The sequence below is a fragment of the Wasmannia auropunctata genome, unplaced genomic scaffold (genome assembly GCF_000956235.1).
Source record: "Wasmannia auropunctata unplaced genomic scaffold, wasmannia.A_1.0 LD335405.1, whole genome shotgun sequence".
NCBI classification, from domain to species: domain Eukaryota; kingdom Metazoa; phylum Arthropoda; class Insecta; order Hymenoptera; family Formicidae; genus Wasmannia; species Wasmannia auropunctata.
In genome coordinates this window covers 23,082-48,766 of record NW_012027485.1, presented here as the reverse complement: position 1 = coordinate 48,766, position 25,685 = coordinate 23,082, and the positions used below count along the sequence as shown (strand labels likewise).

At 34.3% G+C, this 25,685-nt stretch overlaps 2 protein-coding genes and 2 long non-coding RNA genes across 11 annotated transcripts in view; 3 read left to right on the top strand and 1 right to left on the bottom strand.

The window, feature by feature from the left end:
• LOC105457015 (recQ-mediated genome instability protein 1-like) overlaps positions 1-3,454 on the top strand; it is a 5,542-nt gene extending 2,088 nt beyond the window's left edge. For all 5 annotated transcript variants that reach the window (XM_011701417.1, XM_011701419.1, XM_011701415.1 and 2 more), the window contains 5 exons: positions 1,455-1,685; positions 1,779-1,920; positions 2,026-2,277; positions 2,432-2,527; positions 2,940-3,454. In XM_011701417.1, the coding sequence (XP_011699719.1) occupies positions 1,455-1,685; positions 1,779-1,920; positions 2,026-2,277; positions 2,432-2,527; positions 2,940-3,083 (865 nt within the window). In that variant the 3' untranslated portion in view covers positions 3,084-3,454. The remainder of the gene's footprint in view (positions 1-1,454; positions 1,686-1,778; positions 1,921-2,025; positions 2,278-2,431; positions 2,528-2,939) is intronic.
• On the bottom strand, positions 3,417-25,006 carry LOC105457018 (DAZ-associated protein 2-like). Its single transcript, XM_011701420.1, has 5 exons — positions 24,860-25,006; positions 14,706-14,774; positions 9,509-9,609; positions 9,282-9,431; positions 3,417-5,490 (listed from the first exon to the last, which is right to left on the bottom strand). Exons 1-5 carry the CDS (start codon positions 24,873-24,875, stop codon positions 5,311-5,313), a joined length of 516 nt encoding a protein of 171 aa, XP_011699722.1. The 5' UTR covers positions 24,876-25,006; the 3' UTR covers positions 3,417-5,310.
• On the top strand, positions 18,129-19,318 carry LOC105457016. Its single transcript, XR_975319.1, has 2 exons — positions 18,129-18,520; positions 18,685-19,318. It is a non-coding gene; the product is annotated as an uncharacterized LOC105457016 (long non-coding RNA).
• LOC105457017 lies at positions 20,674-24,297 on the top strand. Of its 4 annotated transcripts, none has more exons than XR_975321.1 (4): positions 20,674-22,124; positions 22,242-22,376; positions 22,474-23,223; positions 24,133-24,297. It is a non-coding gene; the product is annotated as an uncharacterized LOC105457017 (long non-coding RNA). The 4 variants fall into 4 exon arrangements; XR_975323.1 differs by lacking the exon at positions 24,133-24,297 and having other exon boundaries at positions 20,692-22,124; positions 22,474-22,697; positions 22,788-23,265; XR_975322.1 differs by lacking the exon at positions 24,133-24,297 and having other exon boundaries at positions 20,694-22,124; positions 22,242-22,379; positions 22,503-23,265.
• Positions 25,007-25,685: the final 679 nt, after the last annotated feature.

The window sequence follows — 25,685 nt, the reverse complement described above, 5'->3', positions numbered from 1 at the left end:
AAAAGTATTCAATAAAGAAACATTTGATTATAGTGTTTTGGAAAGCTCTCGAGGTCAGCTACAAGAATATGTAATAAAAAATAGGGAAAACCGTTTAAAAAAATTGAAGTGACTTTTATGCGACATTTAAATAATTCTTCAAGGTCAAACCAATGGTACCATCTTATGGTCTCTTCGAAACCAAACAACTTTTGTCTGAAAAATTTTTCTCTCCCGGGCTTGATTTTCGAGATATTCGACTGGATGGATTAAAATGGATTATATCAGAGTTGTTACAAAACTGGAAATCGGCAAAATCAAGGAAAAGTCAGGAAATTGTACAAAATTTTTTGGACAATAAAAATTCTTAGCTTTAAAGAAATTTAATATGCGTATATATCACAAACTTATACAGTTTTGTTAGGTCATGTAAACTCTTTTTAATAGATTTAAAATGCTTCACTAAGAGCATTAAAATTTTCAATTTGTCTACTTTTTGTTGGAGTTTTAAATTTATTTAAAACTTTTTTTTTTAACTTGTAAGTTTCTTGTGTCATTTGGAAACAAATTAATAAAATTAAAATTGACTTCGTATTTTTATAATTCTTTCAAGTTTGTAAATCTTTGTATAATAGCAAGTCGGAGATTCCAATAAACAGGATTTAGTTTTTATCAAAAAGAATCTATATTTACATGTTTCTTGTATTGTAAGCAGAGGAAAAGACATGTACGCATATATAAAAGAAAAAGATAATAAAAGAATATTAACAACTTAACAATTAAATGCAAGCAATGTCAACAACAGTAATAGTAATTTATATTGCTATGTTAAATCTCTCAACAAAATATTTAACGGTTTCCAAATAGTTTTCAAACGAACATATAAAAAAAAACGATACAAAAAAATTTTTAATATTATCGAAAGTCAGGAAAAATTATGAAATTTTGTCTGGCAGTCAGGGAAAAGTCATGGAATTTTAGAATGAAGAATTTGTGGCAACCCTGATGGTCTGTCCCAAAAGTAATGAAACTAATTCTGAAAAAACCGCTTTATTGAAAATATACTTAATATTTTTCAAAGTAGGATCCTTGAGTGTTAATACAGTGGTTCCAACATTCCTACCACTCTTCATATCAGCGCAAGAAGTCCGGACATGTCTTCCAGAACACTCGTCGGCTTTTTAATTGTCCCAAAACGGTATCCGGTCAAGACTACTCAAGACTTCCTGCGCTGCTACGAAGAGTGTAACGCTGTATTGACGCTCAAGGATTGTACTTTGAAAAATAAGTGTATTTTCAATAAAACGGTTTTTCCAAAATTAGTCTTATTACTTTTGGGACAGACCATGCATATATATATATATAAATTTTTATTTGCTTTAGAATTCATAATTTTCCTGATGATAAAAATAAATTTTATTTAGCTGTAATTGTGTATTGCTATCTAATTTTACTATAGCAATCAATTATTATAGGCCCAGTGATCCCCCAAGGCCCTCACGAGTATCGCGAATGGAGACTAAGAAAATTGACGAAAAGGATGATGTAATGATAATTGAACAAGCGTCAACATCCACACGAGATTTTTGTAACAAATCACCACATCTTACGAATTCTATTCAGAATCAAAATTTTTCAGAATTTCCGGATGACGATTTTGATTTCGATGATTGCGACATTATAATTAAAACGAAGGAATCGCAGAGGTTCTCTGTCCATCTCTATGCATCTTCATTTCATTTTCAATATATATTTATGTCTCATATCCATTATTTATTTTTTTATTCAACATTTTTCAGCCAACAAAATGAAAATCCTTTAAAGAATAAAACCGAAATGTGTCCTTCGTCAGTAATGCCTACAAAATTGATGAAATGCAATGCTTCAGTGGAAGTTAAGAAATGTACATTCATAAAAACGGCACAAAACGAGAAATCAATGGTATATATTATTTATATAGTGTTTCTCACTATAAACGGTTTTTATATTTTTAATTAAAACTTCATGTTTTCTTCTTTTATTTAACTTTATATTTTTTTATCAAAGGTCAACACTTTGAGGGCAATACAAGTGCCGAAGACTAAAACTATTCCTAACTTTTTCGAACCTCCATCAGCTTCCAAAATCTGCGATAATCTGAGCGATGTGTTATGCGAACCTATCACGGGAAAAATATATAAAACAGTGAGAGGTCAAGTGAAGAGCCATTCGGCGTTAACGAAACAGGGTAAATGCTGGTCGGTAACGGCACTGATCACGGATCACACTTCCAGTGTAGAAGTCTGCTTCGATTCTGAGGTACATGAGAAGGACGATTTTCTAGTATCTCATTGCATCAATTTATGACGTTGAAAGAGAAAAATCATGAGAATCTTTTTTCTCACTTGTGTCTAAAAATAGCAAAGGCCTCGTCCATGTCTTTAATAAATGCGAATTATTGAAATGCTTTTAGATTCTGGAGGATTTTCTTGGATTCACTGTACAAGAATTTTTGCAGAAAAAGAAACTTGCCAAAATGGATCCTCAAGCAGACAAAGAACTACGACTGGTAAGGTGGATAATATCGATATACAGTGTCCCGAAATTCGAAAATCAAAATATCATAGCAAGAAAGTTTTCGAAAAATTAATAAGTTATTTGTAAATTTTTAATTTAAGCAGTAGTTTTTGAGATATAAGAGTTTAAATTTAGCCAATTATATATTGTGATTTAAACGGAAACATGTCCATGAGCGCGTCGATAGTGTTAGTGGTCGCGCATTTCATGCGAATACTAATCTGTAATTGGCTAAATTTAAACCCTTATATCTCAAAAACTATTGCTTAAAATAAAAATTTACAAATAACTTTATTTAATTTTTCGAAGACTTTCTTGCTATGATACTTTGATTCGCGAATTTCGGGACACCCTGTATAGTAGATGTTAAAAAAAGATATCTCTTTCAAATTCAAATTCTTCAGAGTCTACGAAAGGCGCAACATGAGATTCAGAATCTGGATGCATTGTTGAAATTAGAATTGACTCAAGATCAAATACCCAAAGTCATTGGTATCACACAGTTGAATGCGCATCAAAAGGAAGCCCTTACGAAGAGGCCTGCGTAAAATTGTAAAATTTATAAATTAGAAGGTTTCTCAGAATTCAAAAATTTCATATTTTGTATAAATAATAATGCTGCAATCAAAACTATAGGTAGTAATCGCAGGAAATTATATCGTATGTTTCAGGGATTAAATTATATTTTTAGAGAATATATTTTTGTACAATTTGTAATAAATGCCATTTGTAATAAATAAAATGATCGGCACAAAACGAATAAGCGGCGTCATTATCACTATGTCCTATTCTGTATTAAAAATTAGTTTTTTTCACGTGTTTTTACGTGTAAAGTAAAGAAATCGTCGCTTACCAAAAGAAAACAAATTCCGATTAACGAATTGCATGATCATAGTATTTATTAACTGGTACAATTGATCATCGCGTAGTGGTACATTTTTGTCTCAACTCATTGTTTACCCTCGTTCACTTTTTCTTTCACTTATTCATTCTTTTTTTTTGACATTCATTCTCACACACGCGCACATATATTCTCTCGCATTCTTATTTTCTCACTCATTCAACGTGATAACAAGTTCACAGTTTCAATTAATATTGTTTTTTTTTTTTATTGTTATAATAGATTTATACGCTTATTGCACGCTTTTCCGTGATATAAAACTCATTCCACTTTCTCTCTCTCTTTCACTCCCTTTTCTTGTTCGCACTCTTTCGAGATATAAAATAAATCGTTGAAACACGTCGCACCGATGATTCTGTCTCTAAGGAGGATCTGCAAATAAATTGTTTAAATAACAATAATTTAAATATAAATATCAACGCAATATGTCTCGTGAATTTCTATAATCGTCGACATAAGGCTTCCACTCTCTCTCTCTCTCTCTCTCTTTCTCTTTCTATCCATGTGATCCTTTTCTTCTTTCTGCTTCAATGAGCGCAACGACAGTGTCGTTTCTTGTCAGTCCGCCTTTCGTTGATCTAACTAAAGTTTGTCCGTCTTAAAATAACATTCTCGCAGTAACTATTCTTCGTGAGAAACGCACATTGACTGTCTTCGAGCCTTCGGGTCTTTCGACACCGTGGACCCCTCCCCTCTTTTCCCAAATTCGCGGTTTGCCGAAGACAGATCCTCGGAAACTTACATATGTATGATCCTTAATATTTTACCTCATCGAAAATGCTTGATGCGGTGATTAAATTTAAGAAAATTTAACTAAAATTTTCGAATCTCTGTAATCTTAACTAATAGAAGCCACTAAAGCTAGATCCTGGATACCTTGAATCCTGGTAAAGTCGAGATCATAGATAAGTCACTACATCATTTCCTTCAACTAGAGCTTGTATCTTTAGTATTAAATCTAAAGCCTTATATCATGGCAATTTGAGTCTCTGAGTTCGCAGATCTATGGATTTTTGGAAACGCCAGAGTTTCATGAATATTGCAAAGCATTAATTTTGAGATTCTCAATTTGAAACCTCGAGTCCTTCGATTTTTCGAATTTCAAATTTATGTAACTCGGGATGTACATTTTCTTCGGTCCGATAATTCTGCGATTTTTTGAATTTTGAAAAAATTTGATTGCAAAAATTTAGAATTTCTGGATCCACGATACAAAATAACGGGCGTTTCCTCAAGTCCTATAATCATCATGGATTCTCGGTACCTCGGATCTCAGGCTTTCACGGAGCTTTCGGATCTTTGTGGATCTTTCAAAACTCGCGTAGCGCTCTCTCACTGCTTCCCGACTTCTCCACAGAACGATGAACTTTCGAAGAACAAGGAATTAGCTTTCGAGGATATTCGACAAGCATTGTTATGTCAGAGTCTTCCTCGGCCGGGACGATTTTCTGCAGTTCAACAGTACATGAGATGCGCAGATCGATCACCAAGACTGCGGCGGTGTCCTTGAGATCATTGGATCGCTTCTATCGATCGCAAATATCGCCGTATGTGAATCGCGTGGGAATTCTCACGATTGCTGCCTCATGTTAAAATGTTGGGATGTGTGTGTGTGTGTGTGTGTGTGTGCGTGTGTGTGTGTGTGTGCGTGTGTGTGTGTGTGTGTGTGTGTGTGATCAGTCCGCGCACGATATACTAATAGGTATCGATGAAGCTGCCACCGGCAGAGGTGAAGAAAGCAGAGCTCTAACGGAAATTTACCTACATAATCTCGTCATCTCAACAATACGGCGCTTCCGACAGTTAATGTGGCGTGTACGTGAATGTATATGTTTTCTGCGTGTATGTATGTTACGAAAGGTGGTTTAGGTGGTTTACCAAAAGGTATAACCGCCCTCCGTTCCTCCTCCCAGGAACGAGCCCTTCTTTTGCGAGAGGGCTACACTGTGGCCGGCCATCGCGGCCAGTTGCGCAGCGTTCGCGGCCACTCCGGGCGGCGGCGGTGGCAACACCGACTGCGGGATGCCGTCAAACCGAGCACCGTCGAAACCGTTCTGTGAAACGAACATGAATGTTAGTATTCAGAATATTGAGAGAATAATTTAGAGAGAGGTTTTAAAGATAAGCTTATGATATTGATTTTTAGTCATAAGAACAGTTTACAGATTCAGCCACACAATTTTTATATTATTTTCACAGATCAAAGAATTTACTCAGTAATCAAATTGATAGCAAATTGTCGCCAAGTTGGCATAAAACTCGTTAAAAGGTTGGTGATAAATCTGTGTCAGCTATAAACTTATGTCTTGCTAGCAAAGCCCGCGTACATAACTAGATAGCAAATCGATAATAAAAATAGTAAGCTTTTGCGTAGCGTTGTCTAATTACAAATTGATGCCAAAAATCGAGCAAGCTTTGTTTAGCATTGTCTGACGATACATTGTGATGGCATTGGTATTAAAGTCTTGAAAAATGAGGTTATTCTTTTTTAATTTTATTTTAAAAGAATAGTTTTAAACTGTTTTATTAATAAAAATATAGTTTATATTGAAGCATTTGATTCCGAGAATATCCTAATCTAAAGATATTACAAAAATCTTCGCCCTTGTTCTCTGTACATCAGTGACCATTTTCTAAGTACTGTGCATATTATTCTTCTTTGATGCATAAATATTATTCATATCTCGTATTAATTGTAAGTACACACATGAATAATGCACAAATAATTATGACATGCTGAGCTTCGACTACATATTGATTATATAAAGAGTTCGAGAAATTTTAAATACGAGAAACGGATACCAACAAACGCTATCCAGCGATAGTCTTGCAAATACTCAGTGACGGAGATCCTGCTTGCTTGCAATTTCTGGAGACAAGTTGTCGTCAGATAAATCAGACAACGCTACGCAAAGCTTGCTCGGCTTCTGGTGACAATTTGTTGTCAGATTTGTTGTCAGAGTGCTACACAAATTTTATTCGATTTTTTGTAACAATTTAATGTCAAATTATCAGCATTATGTCAGCAGATTTTATTATATGCTAGTAGCGTATTGTCATTATCTAATGAATCAAATTCTGTATTAAGTTTGTTAGCTCAACAAAGTTTGTAACAAGATCTGTTTTCGACAAATTTAGCTATCTGGGTAAATATTGGAATGCTTGTATATGTTCTGTTTTTACTGGCAATACAACCAAGTAAGCAAATTGTCCGCAGTATGCCAGATTGGCAGCAAATTCGATCAGAATTGTTACTTATAATAGTTATAATTATAATGATATAGCCTTTGTTTAGATGTTTAGGGCTAGTTTGAGGCTGAGGTGCATTGATAATAAAATGATTCTTCGGAACTGCCGATATTGATAATATATGCTGGTTTATATATACATTCAATTATTTTTTAAATTTTTTAATAAAGTTTTAAAAACATTTTTCCAATAAAATATTTTGTTTAAGAAAATTTATATAATCTATGTTTTGTTTAAAAAAATTTATATAATCTATATAATATACTGAGTGATATAGATGAGTTAATTATTAATTTTAATAAAATAATATATATTTTATTACAGTTTTGTAAAGTATTTTATAACAAATTCAATAATATATAATACAATGTAACTTTGATAGTTGTTCATGAGATACTATCACTTCATTGCGCATTAATTTCTTTTTCTTTTTCTCTTTTTCATAAAATATTTCATAAAATAAAATAAAATAGATATATTATTTTGATTTAAAAAATATAAAACTCATTAAAAACATTTTTAAAAATTTAAAACTTTTATTTAAGTCATTATATAGATCTTAAACAAAATAACTTTCAAAAAATTCTTTATAGCTGGATTGTTTATTGCGATGAATGTTATCACATGCCTCGGTGGTTTAAAGGCAAGACGCCTGTCCGGCAAACGTGGAAATCCGGATTTGATTCCTGGCTGAGAATATAGGATGATATTTTTTCGCAATAAATTTCTTTACAGATTCGGTAAGAATGGTTCGTATAGATGTAATTTAGCATTTATTAAACGTCGTGAAAGAGGGGGGTTTTTAAGTACTGGATGCTTTGAGCATCAATTTATTAGATTGCCTTCGGCAATTTAAGTGTGATATTTCATATTACATACTATTCGATTCGGAGCTGCGGAGGAAATTTGCGGCCACGTGGTGTTATATGAACCGAAAATTGTAAAATTCACATTAAAAATTATATGGAAGCACCTAGATCCGCTTTACCGTATGTGGAGTTTTAAATTAGTTCTCAATTGTTAGTTAACATTCCACGGTTTCTAGATACTTATTCTTTATAACTGTTTAATTTTGAAAAATAAATGTCCATACTTAAACTAGATACATTATATCTAGTTACATACATATACACAGGGTTCAAAAAAATATATTTATATTTATGGTAGATAATATACACTGTACTGAATCTTAAGGCGATGCTGGAAGGTCGGAATTACTGGCACATTACAGTCGTAACGATAACTCCAAAATGATTGAACGGAATTGAAAACGTTTTTACAGGGTTGAAATAGATACAAAATATAAGCGCGCCAGCTACAAATTTGTAGTAAAACCGAAAAAAATTAAAAAATTACTTTTTTTCGGATCGTACAGCTACTACCTGACGTAAACATTTCGTTAATATAAAAGTTTTATAGCTCATATGTACAAAATGAGTAGCTTGCACGCATCGGATTACATAAACGAATAATACAAAGCCTTTTGAGCTATGATTGAAAGCATAAAAGAAAAGATATCGTTACGACTGCAATTTGTAGTAATTCGTAATTCGCTTAGCTAGGACACAGAACAAAAATTGCATTTAGCAGTGCCAGATTTTGCAAAAGATGGCGCTTCAATATGTTAGAAAGAACAATGTACATGTTTGAGTGAGACAGAACAATGTAAGAAGTTCATTTAAAAATACCATTTAAATATTGAAAAGTATGTTTATCGACTTCGTGTAAGTTCGGCCGACCTGCCAGCACCGCCTTAAAAATAGTCGAAATCTCAATCGTTTCTGAGATATTAAAAGAGAGATATAAACAACTATGTATTTTAATATAACTGACTTATTGATTTCTACAAGTCGTATTCAATGATATGTGTGTATATGTGTATATATAGGGTATCCGGTACTCAATGATAAAGCGCTTGTGGGCAGGTAGAGTGAGATAAACTGAATCGAAAAGTCCTCTACCATTTTGCGATCTTTGCAATAGTTATCGAGACTAATCATTAAAAAAAGAAATTTATGCCAAGTACATAAAAAAAGTATCGTAGTACATCACATCTTTCCTGTACCATTAGTCATTTTAATCACTTTAAGCTGCCTGTTTTATAAAACTTAAAATTATTTGGAAAGACAATGGCACTAAACTTTTGCTGCATGTATTTTTGGATGGTTTAAACGGTTTATGAAAAAAATATTTTTAGTTTGGAATTAAAATATTTTTGTCTCTATGTCTAATATAATACTTGGCAATTTTTATGATTTCATATTTGTTTTTGAACAACTTTTATTTGTTAAAATAATATTTTTGGTTTAGGAAAGATGTAACGTGCGGTTTATTTATACTTTTTTATTACTTGACATAAATTTTTTTTTTAGTGATTAGTATAATCGATAACTATTGCAAAGATCACAAAATGGTAGAGGATTTTTCGACTCAGTTTAGCCCACTCTACCTGCCCACCCGTATATGTGTATATGTATACATGTAATATATATGTATATATGTATTTAAAAAGAATTCAGGCTTGCGCCTGAATTTTGAATGACACATTCTTCAAAATTCGCACACAAATAATTAAAAAAAAATACATAATACTTACAGGTACCATAATGGTAGGTCTTACAGGGGCGGGTTGCATAGCGGCGGGATAATACGCCGTTGTCGCAGCTAATGGCGGATAATATTGCAAGGGATATCCCGGTGGGTAATATTGCAAAGGGTATTGCCCAGCGTACATTGGTTGATACATCTAAACGAAAATCGATATTTATCGATGAAATTTGGTGGCCTCTTTTAAGAAAAACGTAATATGTACGGATAACTCACCATGGGATGCGTAAGAGTCTGATCGTACGTCGGCGGCGGTGGGCCTTGCGTGTACAATTGAGGTTGATTGGGAAATACTCCATAAGGGGCAGCGCCTGCAACTGTCGATGAATATTATCAGAATCCTGCGATAGCTGATATAAAGTATAATACATTTGGAATAGATGTTAATCCAAACCTCTCTTTTATTAATTTATTAAGATCAAATAAAATTTCTCTTTTTAGCATTTTGTTTAACCCCACTTAATGGCAGCACATACACGCGCGTAGAATATGTTACTTTACTAATTGTAAGATAAAGTAGGATTCACATGTTTTCATATACAGAGTGATCCAGGTCACCCGCAGGAGCCGGCATCTACCTCATTCCTCATTCCTCATACCGCATTCCTCATGAAAAATTGAATCGAAAATGTTAATAGCAAAATGTTGAGGTGTCAATGGTTTTTGAATAGTGAGCTGTTGAAACTGTCCAACCATAGGGCATTAAGAGCGCGCCGTCGGGTGCGGCGCATTAAATCTACGATCGGCCGGCGCGATAATTATTACTTAGTTTATTAATTTATTCGTTTCTAAATTTAATTAATTAATTCATTTAATCGTTTTAAAATACATAAAATGTATTTTAAAAGCTCATACTTATTCTACTGATATAAATGATGTTGAATTTGCGATTAACTTCTCTACAATTAAATTAAACTCAAATTAAGAATAAGAGCAATAAATTTTAATAGAGATTTTATCGAACCTTTGCAGTACTCGTTTGGCACCGTGCCGTTTAGCGATACCCGTCGCGCGCCAGTCGATCGTCAATCTAATGCGCCGTACCTGATGGCGCGCTCTTAATGCCCTATGGTTGGACAGTTTCAACAGCTCACTATTCAAAAATCATTGACACCTCAACATTTTGCTATTAACATTTTCGACTCAGAGGAATACGTAGATGCCGACTCCTGAAAGTGACCTGGATCATCCTGTATATAGAGCTATAGTTAGGGTTCATGATATCACTATATCTTTTATTTTTTGCTATTTTAATCATAATGATTACGTGATCTATATGAATTAGTAAGAGAAAAGAAAATATCAAGAATACGATGGTTTATCACATTAAGCATAAAAAAGACAAATAGGGAAGTTCGACTGTAGGTAGAGTAATATACATTATTGTTCCAAAATAAAAGAGATTTGTGACTTTTCAGAGCAAAGAATAATGACAAATTCAAATTAAAATAAAAATGCACATATCTTCATCATATCATTGATTACAATTTATATCACCGAGAGGTCAACCACTACTAAAAAAAATGTACAGTGATTGCCAATTATGGCAATACAATACACTTTATTGCTATTAGCGTATTGCTAATATTGTATTGCCGCAATACTAGCAATATATTCCTAAAAAAAATATACACCGATTCCCATTGTGGTTGATCCCTCGCATATCACTATACCTATCACTATTTTTTCTTATTTTATCTATCATTACATAATTACGTGATCACATAACAAATATGAAGTAGTGTAAGAGCAAATATCAAAGATACAGAAATTTAGAATATTAAGAATAGGAAATAGAAAAACAATAATATAGGAAATTTCGGCTCTAAATAGTAGGGTTGATAATTTACTTCGAAGGCTTCGATATTTAAACTTTGAAGCTTTGACGTTTTACAATTAAAATCTCCGAAAATCGAAATTTTAAAGCTTTGAATCTTTAAAGCTTCGAAATTTCAATACTTCAAAGAATCAGAATTATATAATTATTAATTAATTTTACATAGCTAATAATAATAATAATAATAATAATAATAATAATAATAATAGTACATATAAATATATTTTTGAAAGCTTCGAAGATACCTTAAATTTTGAAGTTCGGAGTTAACTTCGAAGATTCGATTGCATTTTGACAGTTGTGTGTATTAAGGTTGATGTAATTGTAAATTATAATAAGAACTGTTAAATAGCGCGCGCGAAGCGCGCGTTTGTAGTGCTAGTGTTGAAAAAAGTAGACAACCATAAATTTTTATTTTCGTAATTTCTATAAGTAAACAAATAATCAAAATTTGAAAAAAAACGCATTTTCTAAACTATTATCAATATTAAAACGACAATTTAAGCACTTATTTATTTAAAATATCTTAAAGTATTTTTCAGAATTTTTTCAGTTTTTTGCTCGTTTTTTTTTATTATAATTTATAAATTAATAATTATCTTTAAAAAATCGGTATTTTTTACTGTAAGTTCAAATAAATAGTTTGAATATCTCTTATAATGATGTTCTAGGGATTTTCTGAATTCTAATCTAAGATCAAAATTACCAAATTAAATCCAAAATAGCGAAATCGATAAGATGGATCAAAACCAAAAAATTTTGAATTTTAAAATTTTAACTTCTGATTCGTAATCAGCGGCCCGAAATATCGCCGGGTTCAAAGTTTCAAAAAATCGATTTAATACAAAAATTCATGACACAAAGGGTTAAAATAGAAAAGCGATTTGCGATTTTTTAAGAGCAAACAATGATATTAGAATTCAAAGTAAACTTCCACTATCTCAAATATTATAATACTATAATACTTCAAATACTATAATAACACATATGTGTTACGTATTGTGTTCTTTTTATATAATATACGAGATACATTCAGAAAACAAGTATTGATTGTGCATATTAATTACGAAAGTGATAAACATGAGTTCTCAAAACTTTATCATTATGCCTATGTTATTAAATTATATACACATTGGAATGAGACTTTTCTATAACACTACTTTCTTATAATAATTCCAATGATGTCATGCAGTCATTATTTTAAAAAAGGGGAATTTAACAATTATTAAAAGGGGAAAACATCATCTCCCTTTCACAAATCGCAAAAAAGACGTATTGAGAAATTTCCAAATATAACTATCTTGATAGTTCGATCACATATAAAAAAAACTTTCAGTATATATATATATGTATATATATATATACAGTTCAATAGTCTATCGCAAAAATTTAGTGAATTCTTTTTTTTTTATGAAATGCCTAATTACAAAAAGTTGGTAAAATTGGCAACCGTACGGAATACAACTATATGCAACCATACAATTATAGATCTCATTTCGCGCTGAAGATATCAAGTTAGTTCGAACTTCCATGCAACCCACGGGAAGTTAAGGATTCATGTGGAATCGTTCAGTTCAGATACAGTAATAACTCATTGATTAAATCGTATCATTGCTACAAACTTCTTTTTTTTTTCTTATAAAGTTCTTACGAAAAATTTATAAACGAAGATATTTGTAGTAAGACGTTTCATTGCAGAGAAAATACAGGATACTAAATTGACGTTGTTTTCGTTCTAAGATTGCCGTAAAGTTAAAACGGATAAAATAATTAAAAATCCTAATCGTAACATATGACGTAACATATGACCATCAATTTTCAAGTATCAGAAATTTATAGTGAAAAATGTAATGAATAAGGAAATCAATAATTAATTACTAACAATAATTAATAACTGCTAAAACTTCGCCGAATTCATATTTAGATATTAGATGTAGATGAGATTATGATTCTTATGTTTATAACCCGGAGTTTGAGATGGTTTTATACCCAAACAGCAAGAAATTTAAAGCTCAGTCACAATAGTAGATATTTTTTACTAATTAAAAATTTAAAAATTTTTCTTTCGAAACGAATATCATTGGAACCATAGCAAATAGAAAAAAAACTTATTACAACGAAAGTTTAATGGCTTAAAGAGGCTTTGTAATTATACTAATTTTTAAAAATTGACATTTTGAAAAAATGTTAAGTAGGGGAATATATAAAAAATAATTTTAAAAAATTTTTTATAATTAAAGTTTTTATTATAATTAAAAATTATCAAAATCAAAAACACTTGAATTTCCTTTCTCTTTTTAGATAATTATTTACGTAAAAAAGGCAATTATTTTCGAATTAAATAAAACGCGATGTTTGCCTTATAATACAGTTCTTTTTCACATACTTTCAATGTTGAAAATTGAATTTGGTGAAATCATATCTGATATTAAATTTTGGAAGAAATAAATAATCGGTGGGGTGGATTAAAGAAAAAATAAAGTCCATTATTTTTTATATGCTCAAGATAAATAAAGAGAAAAATTAAGAAAATTATTAATTTAAATATAATGTAATTAATATATTATTAATTCTAAATATAATGTTCGTTATTATATCTTTTATGTAGTTTATTTTTTATTTCTTTAATCTTTAGCTTTGGAATAGTATATTGTTGTCGTCTCACCAATTGCGGTGCATTCTTATTTTCCGTCAATAAATTGCATTATTTTGTAAGTATATGTACTCAATAAAGTTATTATTATTATAAGACTCGTTTTTACAAAACAATAATTCAAGAATAAAAAAGCTAACGAATAAAAAAAGAGTATAAGTGAAAGATAAACAATTAGGACATTTATTTCAAAGAATAATAATAAAATAATAACATTTAGAGTTAGAACAGTTTCTCAACTCACATTCTTCTTCAGACGATAAAATTAAAACAATTAGTATAATGAAAAAGATGAATACATTAAGAAATGTAAAAAATTTAATATATGTAGAAATTGATAAATAAATAAACATAGAAAATATAAGAACTCAGTAAATATATTTAGGCTAATTGTAAGTCAACAATGGATGATCAAAAGAAATCAAGAGCAAAAAGAAAAGAAGTCATAAAAATTACAAATAAATACGATCAATTCTGACTACTCGTCTACTTATTTTGCACAAGTTTCTGATTGCATCTATTCACTTCCCACAAATTCACTCTTTCAGCTTGTTCAAGAGTCTTTTGTTTTAGCAATTTGAGTCATTTTATTTGAGAGACGAAATTCATGATGCGAAAGATCCTTCAATTTAAAAGGCAATTATTTTAAAAAGTAAGCAAACAAGAAACATGTAAAAGCTTGTTTCAAAACACTTCTCTCATTCGCAACCATTTCGATACTTTGAGTACCGGTGCTTACTTTCTGGATGTATCTCATACTGCATTTTTCTTACAGATAACATAAATAAACGGGATGTTCAAACAATCGGCAAAGAACGAGATAAAATCCGAACGGTCCGCGAACGCGCACGTTCACGCGTTCTCCACTTATAACGAGAAGATTATGCTAAGAGAAGTGATTCGTATCAAAGGTCGCAGCTTACCACCGTAGGTTGGGGGTTGCGTCGGCGCGGGGACAAAGCCAGTCGGTGGATGCGGCGCCACCGGATACGCTGTAACATAAGGCAATGCGTAATGCAGCTCCACCTGAATTCGCAGGTCGCGAATGGCGTGTGTGTGTGTGTTTGATCTAAGCCAACATGGTACGTGGTACCACACTGCCAGAAAGGACGAGTGCCGGCGCACCCCATCCGCGTTCACGACGCGGCACGGAAGAAAAGAATCCGCGCATAATCTATGGCAGATCGTAAACGCTGTCCGCGTCGAGCACGCGTAGAGCGCGTCGTCGAGATCGGGGGCGTGACTGGATCCTCTTCCCCGTTGTGGTTCCGGGCTGGTATCCGATTTTCAGTGTCTCAAGATCAACGACTCGAAGCGGTCCGAAAACGAATTCGAAGTTTTGATATATTATATTACTTTGATCTTCATCTATTCCTCGTTTCTTCACCTATCTGTAACTGCTTGAAGCGATCTCAGTAAATATTCAATTTTCAATTATTCACATTCTTTTGGCATTTTTTATTTCTCGATAATTCATATGAACAGTTTACGATAGCACAAATCACTAAAGGCCAAAATCAATTTAGCAATTTAAAATTTAGATATTAATTAAGATATACATATGTGTTCAAGCGATCATTTGTAGGATAAAATAAATAATTTACAAGAAAAAATATACAAGAAAACTATTTCAAGACAGTGGTTTTGAGGATTGATTTTCAATTCACATTTCGTTTACAAACGAATGTGATTTGAAAATCACTTTCAGTTCAAACTGTTATTACAAATAGCATTGGTATAACCGCTTCGATGTCGTTAATTCAAAGTATTTCTTCCAGAATTAATAGCAACGAGATATAATTTTCGCTTCTGAGGAGTGCGCCCAAGAATAATACGAAAGGCGTGTTCCCGCCACATCGAGATAGTCCAATGCGCCGCCGATCTCCAGAGTGGTACTCCCACACCCAAGTATATCTTACACATGACATACACCGTTTTGATCAAGATACTATTCAAAGCTCAAACAATGTTAGTCACTAAATAATGGTGAAAAGAAATAACCGAAGATATCACGCCCGCCTGTCGCTCCCGGGGCCTTTCTTTGAGCTTTATTTCGCCCGGCGTAAACTGCCGGGGCGCAGACGGGCTTCTTTATAAAAAACATTTACAAGGTGACCAACCACTCCTCTCAACCCCGAAGGACATCTACTCGGTCGTCGCATTTATTTCTTTTGGTGTTACTTATCCACACATGCGACTGACATTGCTTCCCAATTATTTTGGCCTACTATTTTGGCATGTATTTAGATAATTTGTTTTCAAATATAAAATTTTTGAAAATGTAAATCCTTTTTCATAAATACAAATAAAAATAAAAGAATGTTAAACAAAAGAAAATTTCCGTAGTATAACCCGAACGGTTTTTTAAATAAACAAGAGATAAAACATTTACATTTTTAGTGAAACTGACATATAGAACGTGAATTTACAAGTATTTATTGATATAGATAAAATTAAAGAAAGTGGAAAAACCCAGAGTCTTTATCAATTAATATCTGTTAGGACAATTTCAATTTTAATTGCTTTAGATTTTCGGAGTGTCCTTTTCCTTACCGAGAGGTTGACCACCTTGGACCATACCCATTCGAGGATCCATCGAGACGCTAATAGATCATCCACACAAATGGATCCACGATCAAGGAGTTAAAACGAATCGCACTCGAGAATAATTCGATATATAAATAAATCTTCCCGAATAGGAAGAATTCGTACATGTATCGAAACTTTAATAAATTTGAATGTTCCTTTTAATAAATTTAAATTTCTGAATTTTTGTCAGTCAAAGTTTAAGTTCCTGTATTCTTGCAGAAAAAAATTCAGTTCGGTTATTCTCGAACAATGATTCGTCATTGAGCAACCTTTACTTCTAGAACTAAGATTTAATACGAAACCGATCTCAAAGCAAATAGCGTTACGCAATCAAGGTAGAAGCCAAATACATTCGTCTAAGAGGTCGAGCCTGAAGGATCCACGTAAGTAAGGCGTCAACAAACATCCGTTTAAGTATGTGCAATCTTCAAAATAAATTATTAACATTTTGGATTTTTGCAACAAGGAGACGTTCTTTAAATCCATACAAAGGTAAAGCAGTGCTATTTCGATTAATATATCTTATTTAGAGTGCTTGAAACTCAATCGCATAAAGTTTGAAATGATTGCATGTATTCGCAAGTTTCACAATTTAAATTTCATTGCTGAAAGTTCTATTACTTGAAACGCTCGGCGAGCTTTAATCCTAATTATCTTAACTTAAAAGCTCATCTTTTAGATACACGAGAAGAACTCGCAAAACTTGGAATTTATATCAAAATTATGATTCTTTTAGATACCACTCTTTAGCATTCTTGAAAGTGTTCGATCGCATTCTGCAATTATCCAAGACATTAATAATCCATCAGTTCGTTCCATTTCATCAATGATTAACCCGTTATACTCCAGTCTACTTTTTTAACTATATCTTTACGTTCACATTAGATTTATCAATTTGCAGCAATTTTTCTGAAGAATGTAGTCTTTGGACGTAACGGGTTAAAGATCAATCTAAATGCAAATCGATTAATCCTGAGGCTCGGCCGCGTTCAAAAAACAGAAAAACGACAAAAACAGAGCTAAAATAAAGCCAGGAGGTAAGAAGGATAACGGTTGCTCCAAAAAGTGATGTTAAAACAAGCCCAAGTAATCGAAGGACTCGCGAAATATGAAAAATGGCAGTCCGTCTTAACATCATCATTATCATCATTATCATCGTGTCATCGTTCTCGTCGTCATCGCCGTTCTCGTCATCGCCAGCGATGACGAGATGCGATTTCACAAATAGAGCCGAGAAGAAGAGTCTCTATATAGCTCTCTCTTTCTCTTTTCTTTTTTTTTGGGCGGTGAATGTGTAATTTATACAATGAGTATAGTGGTACGATGATTATGTATATATATATATATATATATATTTATATATGCATATATAGCGGTGGACTATGTATGCATATCGGGCTCCACACATTCAAAAAGTCGTGACAAGACTCAGCAAACCACAAATTTCTGCAAATATCCAGAGATAAAGGTTAAACATGATTAAAAGTTCCTCGGAATCGTGTGTAATATAAGTAAGTAACGTTGGCGACCGGCCGCGTCGCGACGCCGCGAGACGTTCGGCCGCCTATTCTTTCTCTAATCCTTTTAATTATCTAAACCGCGCCATGCGCCACGCACTGCCGCCGTCGGGAGGCCAATTATCCTTCTGAATGCTTTCGCGTCAATATGATGAGATGCGACGTCTTGGGGAGAGAAAAAAAATATATACATATATTTAAAAAAAATGTGCAAAGGACGTACATATATAAATTTGGACTAAATTATGAAGAAATTTTTATTTCCTCTGATTTTTCTATTATTCTTTGTAATTTTGTTTTCTTGAATTTTATCAAAGAATTATTCTCGTAAGATATTCATCGAAATCAAATCGTTTCAAATAGAGGTCGGAAAAATATTTTAAAAGTACAAATTAAGCTGAAAGCTCTTTTAAAGAAGCGAATATAAAAAAAAAACTGAGGATTTTCTGTCCTCCGGACGTCGTGCGCGCGATTGCGCTGGTGCTGCATAGACATGTTGTACTCTAACATAAATGTCAGCCCATACCAAATTGTTCATGATATGATCAAAGGCTGATCGAACTGGCGGAGACGAGCGATCCAACGCAGCTTTTCGCACGACTATCTCTGACGCGCGATCTCACGAGAGACAGGTGGTGCAAGCATTTTACTTTCGATATATATTTACAAATACTAGTGTTAGCTTAACTTCAGCAAAATTTCGAGAAATTTGGAAATATGAGAAAATGAATTATAATTCATAAATAAATAAAAAATGAAATAAAAAAAAGAACCGAGTAAAATTTAAATATAAAAGATTTCAGGAAGACACCCGGAAATTCGAAGATGGAAAATCCAAAAACTCAAAGACTTGGAAATCCAAGACTTCAAATAGGCAGAAAAATAAATCCACAGACAATGAAGAACAGTCGCAAGAATTTCGTAGATCACAATTTTCGGTGATTCCTGATGCTCGCATTAAAATTATAAATCATCGAAGTTAAAGAATGCGATAATAATCACGTTAACTTTCTATTGTTTTACTCTGTCGACGACTTAGATGAAAATTTCAAAACAAACCATCTTGCATAAGAACAATTTGTTTAAGAATCTTTTCACGTACTGGACGCTGGTCCATCCGCACACATTCGTGCAACCTCCGAGAAATAACAATTTAAGTGTCTATGTGTCACGGTGCAAACAATCATCGAATCAGTCACAACCGATTGTAATATTAATGCTAGTACGGCTTAATGATAAAAGTGTCTATCGCTCTTTTCTTTCTCTCTCCCACACACACGCACACTCTCTTTCTCTTTCATTTCTTTGATTGGTCCCAATGAGCAGTTCGACACTATTCAGAGCCAGATATTCTACTCTCTCATTTCACTTTCTTTTTTTTTTAAATTATCTCTGTTTTCGCCGACCCACATTAAACGACTAGCAAAGAACATTCAAGACTTCGTTTTTTTTATTTTTGCCGGACGGCGATTTATCGAAATGCTTCCGTGGACGACAAGACGTGTTCTCGAGACGAGCAGAGTCATCGGAAGCGTGACAGAGATGTGCTGAAATGGGAAATGTGGATGTTGGAAATTCTGTATAAATCGATCCGTGAAATAAAAAATTAAAAGATCTATGATTGGAGCTACAAAGCATCTTCGTAGCTCCAATATAATATAATAAAAAGAAAGAAGAAAGGATATATCTGTTTCTTAAAAATCTCCATTTAAACGTATAGAAAAACGTATAAAAATTAACAAAAGATACTTCAAGATTAAGAACTCTCTCTTTGGAGTTATGCGAGAAACAGATACAAGGAAGAGGTAAATCTTCGTGTTTCCTCAAGATGTGTCCTTTCGCTTCCGATAATCCCTGGATTCTCGTCTACGAGAACGCTCTCGTCCGGTATCGATCAGCGTATCAACGAATGCTATTTCGCTTAAGCTCACTATTAACAGTGTACACAATTACAAATTCCTATCAAATCATGCGCATGCAGTGATCACGACGCTGGGAGACCTCGCCGCGATCAACTGGTGGCTCAATCTAGAAACGAAAAACGATAAACGAATAAAAAAAACAAACGTACACGCGCGAACGTTGTAACATAAAATACAATGAGTTTTCGCGACGGTATGTGAAAAAAAAACAAAAGGAATCGAACCGCACCGACTGGAACGCGAGCGAGTCTTCCGAGGCGACACCGAGATATCTACGGAACTACGGTGATCACACAACAATACGACAATTCAAAAATAATGACACCAGCCCGCTCGATCCGCCCTCGCCGACAAAGCGACGAATGCGCCTCGAGCGGGAGGATCGAACGTGGATGAGGTAACAATGTCCAAAGCGAAATTGTGAGAACCGATAAAAAACAGCATATCGAAAGGAAAAAAAACATGCACGATTATAGAAATAACGACAGCGAGGTACACGATCGCCTCTCCCTTCAATTCTCCTTCCTCCTCCCTTCCCTTCCTTGCTCCCCAATCCTCTTCTCTCGAGGATGCGGGCGATCGCGCTTTCCCCACCGTCGAAGAAAAAACGTTCTTTTGAGCATGCTAGCGATACGAGGTAAACAACTCGTAGAAAGATCGAAGCTTATACTTGCACGGAGGTCTACTGAGGGATGCTAAAAGTGGAACGCAATATCACTTTGAATTTTCCCGCCGCACGGCTGCTTATCTCCCTCTCTCTCTTTCTCTTTTTCTCTTTGTCCTGTAGCCAGCTACGCGAGCTTGCAGCGCGACGGTAGGCGTGAGATTACGTTTCGTGATTCACCGCTTCTCTCGCTATAATTTTCAAAGTCAAAGACTACTTTCAAGCTACCGAAGAAACCAATCTAAAGTTTTACGCTATCATCGAGGAAGAAAGTCAAAATATATCTATATCTGATATCTATATACGTGTCTATGACATGCAGCCGCTACCACAAGTTTCCAAATAATTTTCAAATAGTCGATTAGTCTCGCGCTCTTTCCGCCTCGAGTCTCCCTCGAATTTTGGCACTTTACGGTTCTTTATAACGTTATACCGTTTATATTCAGAGAAAACTTGTGGCGCGGTTTCAAAGCAACGCATGCACTATTTGTTAAAAGTGAGCTAGCAAATTCCTAAGAGGATAAAAGTATACGCCGAGCTTAGATACAGCATTCGTGTACACTCGCAAAGCCCGCCGTGCACGCGCGCGCGCTCAATTTGCAAGTTATTTTATTATTCTGTAAGAACTCAACTTGGATAAATTAATAATTTAAACAGACGTCTAATTGCTTAATGCTCTGCGTTAACTTCAAATATAATCAAATAAATCAAAAAGAGATTAGAATTAATGTCATTAATAATTAAATTTGATGCAAAATAAAAAATTTACAGATCAATAATTTAAGATATAAAATTTTCAGAACTTTCATTTCAATTGACTCGATCCAATAAAAAAATTGTAATAAGATTCAATAATAAGATGTAACGCAATAATATTAAACCGATAAACGTTCCGTTACACACAATAGAATCACGTTGTGGATGATTATAAAAAATCTTGCGATTACACGAAAGAATAACAAATGCACGCGAATGCACGCGGACACGTCGGGCATAGAATAATGAAGAAAAAAAGGAAAAGTAAAAGAGTAAAAGAATAAAGCAGTCAGCCAGTATCACGAAATTCCAGTACGAAATATTGATACACCCATATCAATATCTTACGGCCATATTGATTTGGATATACCTATAGCGACCCGCGCCTCCGATTTCCAAAAGCGCCCGGCCGAATAGCGCGAATGCGTCACGTGACGTCCACGGCCACGAGTGGAAATTGGATTTGAATTCCGTGCGCGTGCTCTTTCTCGTCAAATTCTTAGAGCAAGTATCTCTCGCACAAAAGTGCACTTTGTCCGCTTTTCATCTCGTTGCGTTTCTTGGAATGGAAAACTGCAAAGACAGTCGCCAGATCATGATTGTATCGATCGCTGGGGAATCCCCGAATGATTCAAAAAATTCGCGAATCTATCCTCGGGACTTTCGAAGCGACGAACTTCAGAGAGTATAAACGTGGACGCATCGGAAGTCACGTAATCCGCGATTTAAACGCAGGGCATTTTCTGTTCTAAATCGGAAGACGCCTGGTGCATTCTATATCTTTATGTACGTTGAGGCTGACGGAAGATAAGCGATTGCTTCTAAATATTCTGGAAGAAAAATAGAACTATCAGATTTAGCGACAAGAATTTTCAAAGATCTGAAAACGTAAAGGTCAGATCTTTTCGCTTTTCGAAGCAATGCAATGCTTTGCGGTACAAGATACCGCTCGTTAAAAAAAAAAAAAAAAACTATTTCGATGCAAAGATAAATAGGATAGCTTCTCCACAGAAATGTATGAAGCAATATGTCGCCGCATCATTTGGTCCTTACGAAGATGTCGTTATTCTTGTTATGAGGCAAAAGTCGCACCATAAACGACAGTTAAAAGCAATCAATATCTTAACGTTAACCTCAACATAACAGGTGGTATACATATTTATATATAATATATATATTTATGTGTGTGTATACGTAATATATGTTGGTATATAAACACGTAGTGAGTTAAGGTAATATATAGAGTAAGGTGAGGTTAGATACGTGGCTTAGGCTGCGCCGGTCTCCGGAGCTCCACCTACTGACTGGGATCAAATCGTCTTTGTAATGGTCCGCTGCAAACATATTGACAGCCAAACTGTAGGCACTATCCCTCCGCTCAGCTGCTACACCGCCATAGATATAAACGGTAGCAGACTCGCAGCAGTATATAATGTTATCTTCACATTACCAATAATTATCATTATGGTAAGGAAAACACGTGTTAATTCTCTCTCCACTTACAGGCTAAAGTTTTTTATACGTATCCATATCCTTACGATACTGCGCTCTATATAGGAGCACAGCACCTGCTTTCGGGGACAGTGACCAGACTCGGTAATGAAATGTCACACCGTCGAGGTATACCGTTCTTACGGCGCTTACATGAGAAAGTAATCTTTGCCGAAGCTATTCCAGGAGTGTCACAGATCGCGTTTCGTTGTGCGAGAGGAATAAAAAACACAGTATCCGGAACGTCTGGAACGGCTTGAGCAAACGAACAGACGCTCACACGTGAACACGGTCACCTCGATCCCAGTGTCTATTCGATCAGTTATTGACAACGGGACTATTTGGCAAATTCTGACACTCTTAAGCTCTACGGGTCCTTTAAATCATACACTTCATACACGGCGTTTGCGCATTCTCACTTTTTTGTAACCAGCCGCTACATCTGTAAGAAAATGACTGAGTAATACAAAGGAATGACTTCCGGAGCTCCATTTTATCAGATGTAAACCATGAAACAAAAAAGATAAGATTTGTATCCTTGGAATCTTTGTTGAATAACTTAATTTAAAACTTGTGTTTTGATTCTTGATGTATACGTATATGTGTATATACGTTATACATATGCATATTTACAAAAAAGTATGCAATAGCTTGACTGCAGTTTGACAATGGTCTCATTGTTAAAATAATCTAAAATATACTAATATAGTTTGTATTGTATACATGGCAAATATATGCATGTCCCAGATAGCAAAATTCTAGCAGTATGCCAACAGTATGTCAGGAAATTGAATCATAATTTTACGTACAATACAGATTCCTATCCACTGTCTTCTTTAAGCTTGGTTTCTGCCATTACCATCTTGTCAGTGTAATATAACAGAAATGCAGCAGAAATGGAGCATACTTTGTCATCGTGATGTCATAATGCACGGTTTGCTCGTTTTCCGATTCATTTCTGACGATATTAGAAAAATAGCAGACTGTGCTCGACTGCTGCCGAGTTCTATTAACAGGATATGCAGCACATAATTTGCAATACATGCTCTTGGCAGATTTGGCTATTGGTGTATATAATATGTTATATAAAATCAGATCATATTGAATATATATTAAACAAAAAAAGTAAAAAACCTATCAATTTGACAATTTGTTTCTAAAAATTCATGGTGTACTTTATTTTAATATGCAATGTTCTATCATCAGAAATTAAAATGTTTTACAAAAAATATAATTATAATTCAAGCAGCAGAGTTTAAGAAATTTTCAGAATAAATTGTAACAGATAAAAGTAGATAAAGAAATATATTTGAAACAAATGTCTCATTAAAAATACAAGAATGAATAACTAGGATTCCAAGAATTTGAGAGTGCAAAAAAACAAGTCATTTATGAAAAACTGTGAATTCAGACATACAGATTCACAAATTTGAGAATCCAAGTAGCTTGAGAATATCGAGAAAATGCAGGTGTACAAGAATCGAAAATTTCCGTAAGATGAGTCAAGAATACGCATATAAAGAATTTGAGAAATTTGAAAACACGAAAATTAGAATTAAAAAATTTTAAGTATTGCCTAAGGAATACAATAAAAATCTGAAGATTTACGAAAAAGATCTGAGATGAGAATTCGTGAAAATAATTCGGGGCGTAAATATGAGAAGTTTCATTCTTTTTTTTCCTCTGTCTCTCCCTCTTTCGTAAGAAAGAGAATGAACAGCTCTCCGGAGGCCATTTTGTATTCCCAGCGCGATGCGCGGTATTGATTTGTCCTGTCAACCCGGGCGAGGGTATTCGAGCGATCCGTGCCGGCGCCCGGAGCCCAACACGCAAAGGGCAAGTGACGCCAAGTCGCGTCGTAGGCCGTCCGCACCAGGAGTCGCGTCGACGATGTCGCCTCAGGCAACGACCGGTCGTCGCGCCAAGTGACAAGTGGTAAGGTACGGCTTATCTCACGAACAAATTTGTATGTGTGTACATGTTATGTATGTACGCGGCGAGTGTCGCGTATGGGTCGTGTACGTGTGTGAACGCGCGTCTATACGTATGTCTGTGTGGGTGCGTGTATATTCCCTTCTTGTCAATGTACATTACACGCAACTAAGTGGTAACGCGCGATGATTACGGCATATAGTTACCTTTTTTGTCGGTCATTATTGCTTAAAGTTTCACAATTTTACTAAAAAAAAGAAGTACGTTATTCCTAATTAAATCACCGATTCGAGTCTCGCAACACTGTCGGCCGACGAGAACGGCTGTGACACTTGACAGACACTAGCGCCGTTTATTGAGCGTGCCTGTGGCGGTGCGACGATGTTGCGCGCTGTTGCTTGCGCTCTGCATTTATTGGCCCGTAAACCCAACCAATGAAAGAGCACTAAATGGTATATCGATACATATGTATGTATGCCCGTAGGCTTAAGCCTGATGTACATGAAATACATAGGGCTCCTGCACACTGGACGCGGAAATGCTTGCCGCGCGGCAAATTGATAGCCAATAGATATGTCATTTTTCTTTAGAAGCTATAGGCTGTGTTCCGATATTCACTGCAAGTACTGAAAATCTATAATATACGTTACGTGCACTATAGATTTTCAGCACTGGCAGTGAATATCGGAACGCAACCATAAGTTTATTGGTTACCGCGTCACATTTTGTCGCGCGGCAAGCATTTCCGCGTCCAGTGTGCAGGAGTATGTATTTCATGTACATCAGGCTTAAGCCTACGGGCATACATACATATGTATCGATATTCTCCGTTCATATTGATAAATATCAAAAATTGCTCCCTTTTACTTTTTTTAAAAAATCCAAAAAACGATTCTTTACGAAAAACGTCCAGAACTTTTGATCTAATTAGTATTTTTAAACAAACAAGGTCTCAAAATTTTGCTCCAAATTTGCTCTGTTCAGAGCAATAAATGTTATTAATTAGTTTTTAATAGTTTCTTTTATAAATTA